The sequence below is a fragment of the Cuculus canorus genome, chromosome 3 (genome assembly GCF_017976375.1).
Source record: "Cuculus canorus isolate bCucCan1 chromosome 3, bCucCan1.pri, whole genome shotgun sequence".
NCBI classification, from domain to species: Eukaryota; Metazoa; Chordata; class Aves; order Cuculiformes; family Cuculidae; genus Cuculus; species Cuculus canorus.
Window position 1 is genome coordinate 3,615,817 of NC_071403.1, and position 13,327 is coordinate 3,629,143.

At 40.2% G+C, this 13,327-nt stretch overlaps 1 protein-coding gene across 1 annotated transcript in view; it reads right to left on the reverse strand.

Annotated features, from left to right (window-relative positions):
* SNTG2 (syntrophin gamma 2) overlaps positions 1-13,327 on the reverse strand; it is a 275,672-nt gene that overhangs the window by 25,126 nt on the left and 237,219 nt on the right. Inside the window, exon 14 of the mRNA XM_054062992.1 lies at positions 7,150-7,359. Within this exon, the coding sequence (XP_053918967.1) occupies positions 7,150-7,359 (210 nt within the window). The remainder of the gene's footprint in view (positions 1-7,149; positions 7,360-13,327) is intronic.

Sequence of the window (13,327 nt, forward strand, 5' to 3'; positions counted from 1 at the left end):
CTCAGTCTCAGAGGGTGATGTAGACTGCCGTTTCACAGAATCATAGAATAATTTGCGTTGGAAGGGACCTTAAAGATCATCCAGTTCCACCCCCCTGCCACGGGCAGGGACACCTCCCACTAGATCAGGCTGCCCAAGGCACCATCCCACCTGGCCTTGTTTCTCCAGCACTACTTAATTCCCAAAGAAGCCTAGAAACAATCAGTGTTTGTTTTGACCACAGAGTTACTGGGACACCTAAAGTCTTCTGAACCTCTCAGAAATCAGGTAGTCAGAACAGTTAGGTGAGCTATGGTAGAAAGATGAATAGAAAGATACTTAATCTCTGCTTAAGTCCCAGCGGAGACACAGTTTCCAAGATTACTCTAATTACATCTAATGGGTTGTAATGTGATCAACTCAAAATGTCTAGAAAGCACCTTTCATGTAACATTCCAGGAAAGAGACCCAGGAACTCAACTTCTTTTAGGGTTCCTAGATCCAAACATCGCACGCTCTTTTCTTCAGTTTTCTCTAAATCCAAAATCTTCAATCGGACTTATATATTTCATGCTAAAAAATAGTCTCAGATAGGGCTAATTTCACACTTCCTTGCAGCTTGGACACCCTACAGTGGGAATGTAAGCAATACGCATCACTCACCAGCACACACCGTTGTTCATATTTTCAGTGGCTTGCTCACCACTCAACTTCAAGCACATATAAAGGAACGTTTCTAAAATATGCATTGGTGTTCAGTGGCAAAAAAATGTTTAAAAGCCATTTGAACTTTCATGTTAAGGAATTTCTCCAGCTGGTTCCTAATTTTGAAATCATGAAGAGTTTATTGTTATCTCCCATGGACTGAGAATAAAACCCCAAATACAGACATTAATTTTGTCTCTTTCTGGAGCTGACCAAAATATGGGAGGTATTTGTCAATTCAATTTGGTGAAAATGTAAGTTTTCAAAATGTGAGAGCAGTTTTCCACAGTTCTTTTTGATCTCTCACCATTGTAAGTGACTTTGCACAACATAAAGGCAAGTAGATGATTTGAAATAAAAGCATTACTTTTCATATTATAAACCAGTTATTTCTTATGACAGTCACTACTGTATTGATATTTTATACAATATAGTCAACTGAATGCTTTTAAAAGGAAATTATGAGAAAATACTGCATGTCTGGAGAGGTTATTAAATCAGTTGGAAGCAACTTATTCGCTTCTGTATGTTATCAATGAGTTCTGGTGAACTCTTTCAGAGCATTTGTAAGAGAAATACATATGTACAGAGTAAACAGCAAGAGGCTGTAGGAATGAGTTTACATCGATTATTTCCTGAGCTGCATAGGAAGGCTGAGAGGGAAATATTACAGGGATAAGTTTTATAAAGAAAACTTTAAAACCATAAATTTTTACTAGAAAAACAAGAGATGAAAACCAAAACCTGTCAACAGGATGGATTCTGAAAGGATCTGTACAATTAACAATGTATGTTTCATGGAAAGTAGCTTCATCTTTCTCGGATGAGAATATTATAAATGGGTTAGAAATTAATTAAAACTGATGAACTGGTAAAATCTACGACAAGTTATTACAAGGAAATTAAAAAAAGATGAATAGAAGAGTCAGTTGCAAGAGAGGAGCTGCTCCAGGGTTGGCCTGATCTGCAGTGGAACAGCAGATCTTGGCACACAGTGGGTTTTCCTGAGGCAGGGAATGGCCAGGGCAATGGAGAGACCCATCAGGAGCTAGCAGCTCTCATGGGAGACGTTGATGAGGCGTAAGCGTTGCCAGAGCAATGGCCTATAAAAAGCAGCCTAGGAAAAGTGAATGGGCAAACAGGGTATGGTGTGGCAATTCGCGTGGGAAGCTCTGCCCAGCCTGATCTGGTTGAGTACATCCCTGCTCATTGCAAGGGTTGGACTAGATGCTCCCTTCCAAAAAGCTCCCTTCCAACCCAAACTATTCCATGATTCTACGATTCTTTGTTTTAGTCATCGATAATGTGGTTGTAGACTCTGGCATGTCATATAGATCATCCAGAAGAATATCCAGTGTATTGAACGAATCAAGTCTGGAACAGGAAGACTGTAAACTAAGGATACTGTAAGATGTGTTACTCTCACATCTGTCATCTTTCATTAGTGCGGAACTCTGCTTATGCTCACAGATGAAAAGAGAGATTGGCTGTTCTAACCAATATTGAAATGGAATTCAACCTTTCTTACAAAACAGAAAAAGAAATGATTTATTGCATTAGTTTTAACTATTGTTTCTTTTTTACAGCATTTTAATCATGGTGTTTTAGCAGCACAATATTTGTGGAAAGAAAATCGAAATGGGAATTCTATAGAGACAAAGCTCTGGTTTTGTATGCGCAATTATTCCCACTAATTACTTTTGCATTTATCCAGGAGCAGACATAATGAGTAAGCAATTCTGAGCCACAATGAGACAGTCTGGCTTTCACATTCAGCATCAAGAAACCTACTAGAGAGAGTGGGTTAACTGTTAGGAAAATAAGTAAATGCTAGAAACGCATACAAAAAGATAAAACATCCACAGAGACAGATACATGTTAACGGAAATCTAAAGAGGGAAAACATGAGATAATTTTATCATATATCTATGTTCATTATCAACTGGGTTTGGATTTTCACTAGTGTTCACACGACACGGATTTCAGTGAAACATTAATTAATATTTAATTGTTATTTTTAATATTTATTCCTCACAGGAAGAATTTGTATCATTCCAGGAACATCAATTTTACTGCTAACATTTCTCTTTGCACAACCACTCATATCCTTGTCCTCACAAACATATGTTTTTATTTCCAGAGCTTATTTTTCTGTCAGGCTCAGTCATTGACTTAAAGAACAAAACGGAAAGAAGTTTGCTAGAAGTACTCACCTTTAAGGACAAAAAATAATCATGCAGCAAAACGTCTTCATTATTCTGTTATGACTGACTGGAGTGAAACTTCTGATCTATTTTAATTTTTGCAGTAATTCAAACAACTTTTTTTGTCCAAGCAAAATAAATGGTTTCATGAAACTAGGTTACTCAGCTGTACAAGGATTCAAAAGAGCTTGTAGCACCTGCATCACAGCTGGTAGCAGGAAGGGAAAACTTTCTTTCATGTATAAAAGTAGATAAACGAAGAGAGTATGCAACTATGTCTCTTCACTGTAAACCATCTGCAGTTATTTTAGAGACGCTGTAGTACATGGCTTTCCTCCTGCATGTTCCCTTTGGTTCCCGCGAGCTCTTCTATCTTGTGAAGCAGGTTCCCCTTCCCTGTCTTCCGCCATCCATGTAGCAAGAACAAAGTTTCAAGGCGCCAAAGCGGTTACTCCAGCTTTTCAATAGTTTAAATGTATTACTATCACTCTTTGTTCTGCCCACTACCAAATGCTATTGCAATATCCTTCTCTAACCTCCTCTTGAGCAAGACTGAAAAGCCCAAAGACCCAAATGATCCTATTAAGATGTTTCTGCCTTAATTTAACAATCATATCCAAGACTCAGATGACTCAGTTTCCTTTGGAAAGCACAGTTTGAGGAGAGGGAAGAAGAATGAAAGAAAAATTACTTCACTAGAGTATCGTTAATTGGTCTTGCGTCACTCAGGATGTCCCAGGTGAGACAGAGAGAGGATTCCTGGGATTTGTGGGACATGACTAAGCTTCTAGTTGTGACTGGGAGGACTTTCCCGCCTATCTTCCATTACAATGATGACTTTTATTAACGTCGTCATGGAAATCATTTTCCCCGGCACTTTTTCTGCTTTTCAGCTGCCTCCCTGCCCTGCTTCTATTGAAATTGTATTGCCCCCATCTGTTCAAATTATGCCATCAGCAACTACAGTATTCTTCCTAGGAAGAAAATATAACTACTTCTATCATATGGATTTAACTTTACTTGCCATCATTGTTTGTAAAGAGATTCATTTCAACAGGGTTACTGAATCACACACTTTCTCAGAAGACTCCTTTTTGTAAGCATTTGCAGCTTGAAATATGGCTTTAAGATAAGTGAAAAGAGAATGATATTGTGTGGGGGATTTCATCCTGTTCTATTGCATTCTTTATGTCATTTAATGCTGCTGCCATTTGCAAAAAAAAGTTTAAAAAAATATCACATAACACAGGCAGGCACAATTCAAAAGCACTTTTGAACACACCATTGCACCTAAACATCTCTTTTTCCACAAACCGTGTGAGGACAAAATCTTCTCAGAAATAGAGTTGTTCTTACAGAAAGAACAACACAAAGAAGATGTACACGATAAGGGTAACAATCTCTCTATCAAAGAAAAGACCCAATGACCCTCAACAATCATAGAATCATAGTATAGTTTGGGTTGGAAGGGATCTTAAAGATCACCTGGTTCCAACCCCCCTGCCATGGGCAGGGACACCTCCCACTGGCTCAGGCTGCCCAAGGCCCATCCAACCTGGCCTGGAACCCCTCCAGGGATGGGGCAGCCACAGCTTCCCTGGGCAACCTGGGCCAGGGCCTCACCACCTTCATGGTGAAGAAATTCTTCCTAATGTCCAGTCTACATCTGCCCCTCTCCAGTTTAAACCCATTCTCACTTTTCCTATCACTACAAGCCTTTATAAAGAGCCCCTCCCCAGCTTTCTTGTAGCCTGGTGACATTTAAATAGAAATGGCTGAAATGACACAGTACAATCCAACACCTGCCATGAGTCTTGCCCAACAATTTGTGAATAAAAATGGATTTCTAACTGCAATTACGGTCTTTCTCTAAAAGAAAGAATTTTTAGGGACAATCCAACTTACAGGTGATAACTTTCCATCTTCTGGATACTGAAAAGCCAATTCTTTTTATATGTCTTGAACAGAGGGCTGCCAAGATGATCCGAGGGCTGGAGCACCTCCCATATCAGGACAGGCTGAGAGAGTTGGGCTTATTCAGCCTGGAGAAAAGAAGGTTCCAGGGAGACCTTACAGTTACCTTCCAGTACCTGAAGGGGCTACAAGAAAGCTGAGGAGGGATTGTTTACAAAGTATTGATAGGACTGGAGGCAATGGCTTTAAACTGGAGAGGGGAAGATTTAGGCTAGATATAAGGAGGAATTTCTTCACGCTGAGGGTGGTGAGGCCCTGGTCCAGGTTGCCCAGGGAAGCTGTGGCTGCCCCATCCCTGGAGGGGTTCCAGGCCAGGTTGGATGGGCCTTGGGCAGCCTGAGCCAGTGGGAGGTGTCCCTGCCCATGGCAGGGGGGTTGGAACTGGACGATCTTTCAGGTCCCTTCCAACCCAAACTATTCAATGATTCTATGATTCTATAATCTATGTTAAGCTGCTTTTGATATCCTTCCCAAAAGAAGAGCAGCATTTATGTTTTGAAGAAAGAAAGAAAACAGAGGAGTCAAAAGATTTTTCACCGCTGGAGAGTGACCACAGCACTTTGCGTCCTATTGACATAGTGTTTTACAGCAAACTTGAATACATGCAACCGAGTGAGCGATAATTAAGATATGGGAACAGGCACATGGAGACTTAAGCACTGCAATCAGGATTTTAATTGAATGCCTTTCCTGGAGATTTCAGGTGGGTTAAATTACAGGTGGAAGAAATAATAATGTCTTATGTGTGATTTGAAGATTGTTGGATTCAATGGCAAAATATCATTCAACAAGCAAAGAATCATTCCTTAAGATTATTAGGATGTATGAAACCATAAATTTTGAGATATAAAAATAAATATTTCAGAAATCAAGTTGATACAGAACCAGTTAATCTCCACCCTTGTTGAACTGAATTTTAACTGTATATTATCTACTTTTTATGTGGATAATAAATAGGATATACATTCACGCCATCATTTCTTGAACAGTTCATGTGTGAAAATACTTTACACATACTTGATATGCATTATTAATACCTCCTTCAAGCCCAGCAATTTTCAAGGAGGAACTAATTCTTTTCTGAAGAACTGCATTCCCTCTCAGAAGTGCAGAAGCAACACGATCACCATTGCAAACTCTTCTCTTACCCAGTCAGTCCAAAGAGAAAATTGGAATGGTCCTAAGCCAGTACCTGCGAACCTTCTTAGAATGCCAGAGAGGTGGAAATTTAGAAGAGCTGATTCAACACCTGCGCTAGGACTCCTGCTCCCTGCAAGCTGTGCTAATGCAATGCTGTGATCCAGCGCTCTGGCAAACATCTTTAAGAGATCCCTCCAAACCCAAACGTATCGGATCAAGTTTGCGTTTGTGATAAACTCTCTATATATGTTTTCGATTGGAGAAGACCTATACTCTTAATCTATATATTCCAATACCACTGGTTCAGTTCATTTGGGAGTACGAATCCAGGTGTTCACCAAACGACTTGTTTACACAACAGCATAGAGGTTGTAACTTAAACCAAAATCAATTTACCTTCTCGGTTTTCATATCACAAAAATAACTCCTTTAGAATAAAATATAGGCTTTAGGAAAGGCATAATTCTTCTCTGGACTCCACTCGCTGATTCTAATGGGTCACAATGCTAACAGACACCCACATTTAGACAACTATACCAGGAAACTTGGTTTTAAATTTAAAACCAGCTAATGGGACATGCACTCTCAGATTTGAAAAAAATAACTGAGAGAATTTTAGTAGCTTGCAGAAAGTGACAATCTGCTGTTTAATTCTGAAAATTTATGACTATCACTCACTTTCCTCTCAGCTTTACACTGAGTCTTCAATCTCAACAAGGACAATCCCAATTTACAATTAATAAAGCAGGAGCAAAAAAAATCTTCTTTAAAAAGAGAACCATTAAATAAAGTTTACCAAATTTACCTTATGTGACTGGAAAATAAGGTTTCTGGAAGAAAATGTTCAAGGTGGACTAAAAAATCTCCACAGAAATTGGTTTCCAGTGGTGCGATATATTCATTTACAGTTTGTTAAAATCAATGTCAACTTCCAATTTACAAACTGTCATGACACACTAACAGACTGTTATAACACACAAATATCGATGTGATGATGAAGCTTTCAGTGTATTAAAGTGCACTCAGATCCTTTAGTTATGGAGCATGTCAATCTGATGCAATTATTAAACATACAAATTATCTAAAAATTTGTTACACTTGTTTTACTGATGAAATGGCTCCAGGATTTAAATTATTCATTACTTACCCCTGTTCTTTGAACTTCCAAGAAAATCGCTCTTTGAAATGATTTCTCCCACACTGCCAACTCGCTGCCCATCTCTACATTGAAATAATGACTCTTTCCGTGTCCCACCATAACACTGAAACAATACGGCCTCTGGTCTTCAAGATCAAAGTCTTGATGAATACCTAAATACAAGTTTGCTTGCAGCCAGCAATCATCAGCAGGCCAGAGCTGAAAGACACGTTTCAGTATGTGATTCTTCATCTAGCAAAAACAAACAGTTAAAGCAACATTGTCTTCTGTAAGTGATGGGTACTTGGATGCATTAGGTCATTATGTTAATAATTACCTTGGAGAAATGTTCTGAGAATTAAGCAATAATTTCAAAGACAACTTCTCTCTTTGCTTCTTATTCACTTTACCCTGTAGGATACAATCCAAGCTACTTCTGCACGTCCAAAATACTGTCAGTTACCTGAACGCTACATACGTCATTTAAAAGGAGTTTGTAGCAATATATTGTTTACAATGAGAAGGAAGGAAATCTTTGAATTGCTTGTACACAGCTCAAGAGCTGTGTGCCAGCTTTGCAGGATACTCAGCTTTAATTGGGTTTCAATATGCTAAACCCCTAGCGATGAAGTAATTTATCAAGCACCCAAGGGCTAATTCTGGAAATGACAACGTGAGCTTTCAAATGTCCCCTAAAAGCTGCCAATGCTGCTTTGCAACTACAAGGGGAGTGAAGTGAGATCTTGCCACCACTTTCAAAACGAGAAAATGAGAAACTTCATATTAGTCTTTCATAAAAAAAATATCCCTGTAGCAATGTTTTGTACGTGAAAACAAATTCTTACAAGAAACTTTCCTATTCTTTCAAGACTTCATTGATTAGCATAAATACACAGAAAAGAAAAACTAAATAAAAAAAGCAGAGTGCTTTCACTGTCCTGAATTTCCAAAGTATGCATTTTTTAAAGTTTCTATTTATCAGATAGGGCTATTTCCTATCTCCATTTTTCTATGCTGTTCAATACCTTTGGTGCTGTTCAATATCTTTATCAATGATATTGACAGCGAGATTGAGTGCACCCTCAGCAGGTTTGTGGATGACAGCAAGCTGAGGGGTGTAGCTGCCACACCGGAATAACAGGATGTCAGGCACCTGGACAGATGGGAGAAGTGGGGCTGTGAGAACCTCATGAGGTTCAACAAGGCCAAGTGTAAGGTCCTGCACCTGGGTCGGGGCAATCCACGTTTTCAGTACACAATGGGGGATGATGTGCTTGAGAGCAGCCCTGAGGAGAAGGATTTGGGGGTGCTGAGCAATGAGAAGCTCGACATGAGCCGTCAGTGTGTGTTCGCAGCCCAGAAGGCCATCGGTATCCTGGGCTGCATCCAAAGTAGCGTGGCCAGCAGGGCGAGGGAGGGGATTCTGCCCCTCTGTTCCTCTCTTGTGAGAACTCATCTGGAATAGTGTGTCCAGCTCTGGAATCCTCAATGTAAGAAGGAGATGGAGCTGTTGGAATGGGTCCAGAGGAGGCTACAAAGATGATCAGAGGGCTGGAGCACCTTCCCTATGAGGACAGGCTGAGAAAGTTGAGGTTGTTCAGCCTGGAGAAGAGAAGGCTCAGAGTAGATCTTATAGTGACCTTCCAGTACCTGAAGGGGCTACAGGAAAGCTGGAGAGGGACTGTTCATAAAGGCTTGTGGGGATAGGACGAGGGGGAACAGGTACACACTGGAGAGGGGCAGATTTAGACTGGACATTAGGAAGAATTTCTTCACTATGAGTGGTGAGACACCGGTCCAGGTTGCCGAGGGAGGTTGCGGCTGCCCCATCCATGGAGGTGTTCAAGGCCAGGTTGGATGGGGCCTTGGGCAGTGTGATTTAGTGGGATGTCCCTGCCCATGGCAGGGGGTTGGAACAGGACGATCTTTAAGGTCCTTCCAACTCTAACTATTCTATGATTCTATGATGGCATGGGGCACAAAAGATTGAAAGAACAAAAAAACCAACATTATTTCTTATTTTTGAAAGTCACCTGCCAAGAGAATTTTCTTTCTTTATCACTCCAGGTTTCATTTAGGAGACTTGACTCCAGTCGGGCAGATCTGAGGTAAAACCAGTCATCTTCGATTGGTGGCTTTGAAAAGACAAGGACTTGCAGTGGTACTCAAGTCCTAAAATCTTGTATTCGGGGTAGCGTTATAAGGAGTTAGGATTCTTTTTGCCAGAATCTCTAATAGTCTGTCATTGCCTACTGAGGCTCCGTGAAAAAAAAAGAAACAAGTGCAATTTGAGCACCTAAACGTAATGCACAATTGGAGATATATGTAAAATAAATGCTTAAATGGTCAAGGATTTGTGTCCCTCCTGCTCCAGATACACACACAACCACCCTTATAGGACAGCAGTGAAGATCCACTTTTTATTAATGAAGAGCAGAGCTTTACTAGCTCACCCTCCTCTGTGTACTGCCCTCATATTCACAGATAGGCTCAAAATACTCAGATGGAACTGAGAAAATGTAACCTTCTCCAATTTATTCAAGTCTAGTCTGTTAAGCTACAGATCTTTCATGGGGCACCTCAGAAGTAGCACTTAATGCCACCAGGGTAGGTAGCACTTAGGTGCCAAAAATGGCCCTGCAGCTAGCCGAAGCAAGAATAATCTGGAGGAAGTCAAAGTTATTTTATGACTCTCCTTTGGACTGTTGAAAAGGAAGCTGAACAAAGTTCCTGTGTATCATCTGGTGTTTGGCAGCCATGGATCAAGAAGTATTACACCTACATTTCCTTCAAGACTCAGTACAGCTCATCCTGCCTCACTGACCGCTCGAGTAATATTTTCAACTTTGAATGTGAAAACACCAAACAATGAAAGAAAATTAAAAAAAAAAATTAAGATAGGTGGCTTTTAAAAATGCAACCAATATTCTCATCCCTGAAAAATACATGTTTCCTGTAACAGTTCCAGTAATTATAGAGGTGAGGCAAAGTACAGGAAGAAACACATGAGAAGAAACAGATCAGATTTTCAATTATCTGGTTATTACCCGTAAATGTCCATGAATAATGCAAGTATGTGATGTATAGATGAGTGTTAATTAGCATATGCATGCTCCTGTACTCAAGTGTGTATTTATACGTACGTATGCACACACACATCTAAAATATAGTGAACATTTTGTTATAAAATGCCATTTCCATACTGGATTTTTATTTTCCATGTTTGACTCTTGTGTCAAAACAAAAATAGATGAGAAGCTTAAAATCAGGAGAGTAACAACATGCACTTTGCCTTAAAATCCATCTTTTGGGAGAAGATACAGTTGTACTCTCTGTCACTTTGCACTTCTTCGAACCAGCTTTCAGTTTGCAGTGTAGAAACTCTAATCTCTTTAAGATTTTTTCCTATCTTTCTGGATTTGCTCAGTTTTCCTCATTGTCATTCATACCAAAGAATCAACAGAAAAGAGGTTAAAGTCTTGAATTTGAGTTTTTGTACTTTAGCTAACGTATTCATGAAGACTGGCAATTAAGCCTTCATTTATTATAATGTCAAGAATATTAAAGAGTTGAATCTTGGATATTTTGTTTCCTACTTCTTTTTCTTAATGAAAAAGTATCACAGAATTTGCTTTGGGATAGATTGTCCTTAAAATCACCAGAATATTCAAGGAAGGACTGAGTTTCAAATCAGTGGTAACATTTAAAGGAGAAAAAAACCCAAAACACAAACAATAGCAAAAACTTTTCAAAAGGCATAAAGACTGACTTATTTGTCAGAAAATAGTAAATTTCAAAAAAGATTGAGGATACAGAAGGGCTCTTTGCTGCTGTCTAAATAATGGGAAAGAACTAATATTGCTCACTTGTACCACATGACCTGGACAAGTTCGAGAAGTGGGGCTGTGTGAATCTCATGAGGTTCAACAAGGCCAAGAGCAAGGTCCAACACCTGGGTCAGGGCAATATGGGGTTTCGATACAGGACAGGGGATGATGTGATTGGGAGCAGCCCTGAGGAGAAGGACTTTGGGGTGTTGATCGATGAGAAGCTCCACATGAGCCATCAGTGTGCACTCACAGACCAGAAGGCCAACCGTGTCCTGGGCTGCATCCAAAGCAGTGTGGCCAGCAGGGCGAGGGAGGGGATTCTGCCCCTCTGTTCCTCTCTTGCGAGACCCCATCTGGAATACTGTGTTCAGTTTTGGAATCCTCAGCATAAGAAGGAGATAGAGCTGTTGGAATGGGTCCAGAGGAGGATACAAGGATGATCCGAGGGCTGGAGCACCTCCAATATGAGGACAGACTGAGAGAGTTGGGGTTGTTCAGCCTGGAGAAGAGAAGGCTCCAAGGAGAACTTATAGTGACCTTCCAGTACCTGAAGGGGCTACAGGAACGCTAGGGAAGGACTTTTTACAAGGGGCTGGACTGACAGAATGAGGGGGGATGGCTATAAATTGGAGAGGGGCAGATTTAGACTAGAGATTAGGAAGGAACTCTTCACAATGAGGGTGGTGAGGCCCTGGCCCAGGTTGCCCAGGGAAGCTGTGGCTGCCCCATCCCTGGAGGTGTTCAAGGCCAGGTTGGATGGGGCGTTGGGCAGTCTGAGCCAGTGGGATGGCAGGGGGTTTGGGACTGGATGATTCTTAATATCCCTTCCAATCCAAACCATTCTATGAGTCTGTCCAGCTGGAGACACGATCACATTGAAATAATGCTCTGTACACAAGAATATGCATGTCCTCCTACAGTCTGTGCACCAGAACTGAGCTCCATTCCTCAACTCCAGGTTTGCTATTTTCCTGGCACGGCCCTTCCTTGTCCCCACTTTTGCCAGAGAAGGGAATCTCCCTCTCCTGCCCAGGCACTGCAAGTTTACAACAGAAAATCCGGGCAGTGATGGGCTGCAAAACAGACAGCTGAAGTTCTTTTAGCAGCTCCTTAACGGGACTGACACCTTTGCAAAACACAGACGTCAGCGCGTGCTTCAGAGAGATATTTTTCTAGGTATTTGTCACGTTTTGTGTGCTCTGTGCTGTGTTGGTTGTAACTAGATCATGTTTTCACTTGATCTTTTGCTTTTTTCTTTTAAATCACAGTCAAAAAAAAGTCAGTTTGGGACAAATAGTTTGAGTGGTCAGGACATGGAAACTCCCTTCCACCCCATTCTTTGAAGAATTTGGTCATTTGGAGCTACAGAGAACTCTCTCCTATGCTGGAAAGGGCAATAAAGCACTATGGAGTGCTATTGTCCAGTTTGTGATTTTTCTTTTCTTTTTTTTTTTCCACTTTTTCTGTTGTAAATTATCCTGAATAACTGTTTTGCGTCAGAAAAAAACCATCCATAAGTAGCACTCCCATAAGTAACAACATTTGGGCAGTTGTCCTTCACTATAATCTTGAGTCAGGGTATGCAGAGCTAACAAAGCACCAACTTTCTCCACAACCATGTAGCACAGAGAAGGATATCAGGTGCTGAGAACTAAATCTAATTTGGAATTTTTCAGTAAAACAGCATGTTATCTGAAAAGATCTAGCTTTTGGGTTTGTTTTTTTCTTTTTCCTCATTATATGTTTGGGTTTATTCTCTTCGGAAAGTAGGCTCTCAGCCAGCCTTACCTCACCTGCAAAGGAGTTTTTGATCAGCTGGTAGAGAACTAAATTAATCCAGCTGATGCAACTTTTAAGAAAATATCTTTTTAAAGTCAATTATTTCAACAAACTGCTAAGATTTTGGCCAGAATCCTTGCTCGGGACAAGCTAAACAGAAATGAAGAATTCTATGATACACAAATATACTGTGTGCATGATGCAAGGTTAAACCTACTAAAATATTTGATTTAAAAGGGATATAATTTTATACTGTAATTACTGAAATTGAATAAAAACATCTTAATAGAGATCAGGAATTGTAGCAAAGGCATTCTCCATCATATCCACTTAAAAATCCAAGCCACTAAGAAAAAGGTAATAACCAGTTCCATTACACGTCACTGTGTGTCTCATGTGCTTCATCCAAGCAGCTCCGATATTGAAATATTCCTTCAATATGGAAGCATTTTAGTAACCTGCTCACTTGGAGCTTATTTCATTTTCCATATTCTCTTATATTTGCATAGCTAATCCACTAGCCATTACAAATAGCTTTTTTTCTAGTAGCATATAGACTATTTTAATGTTGGCTACTC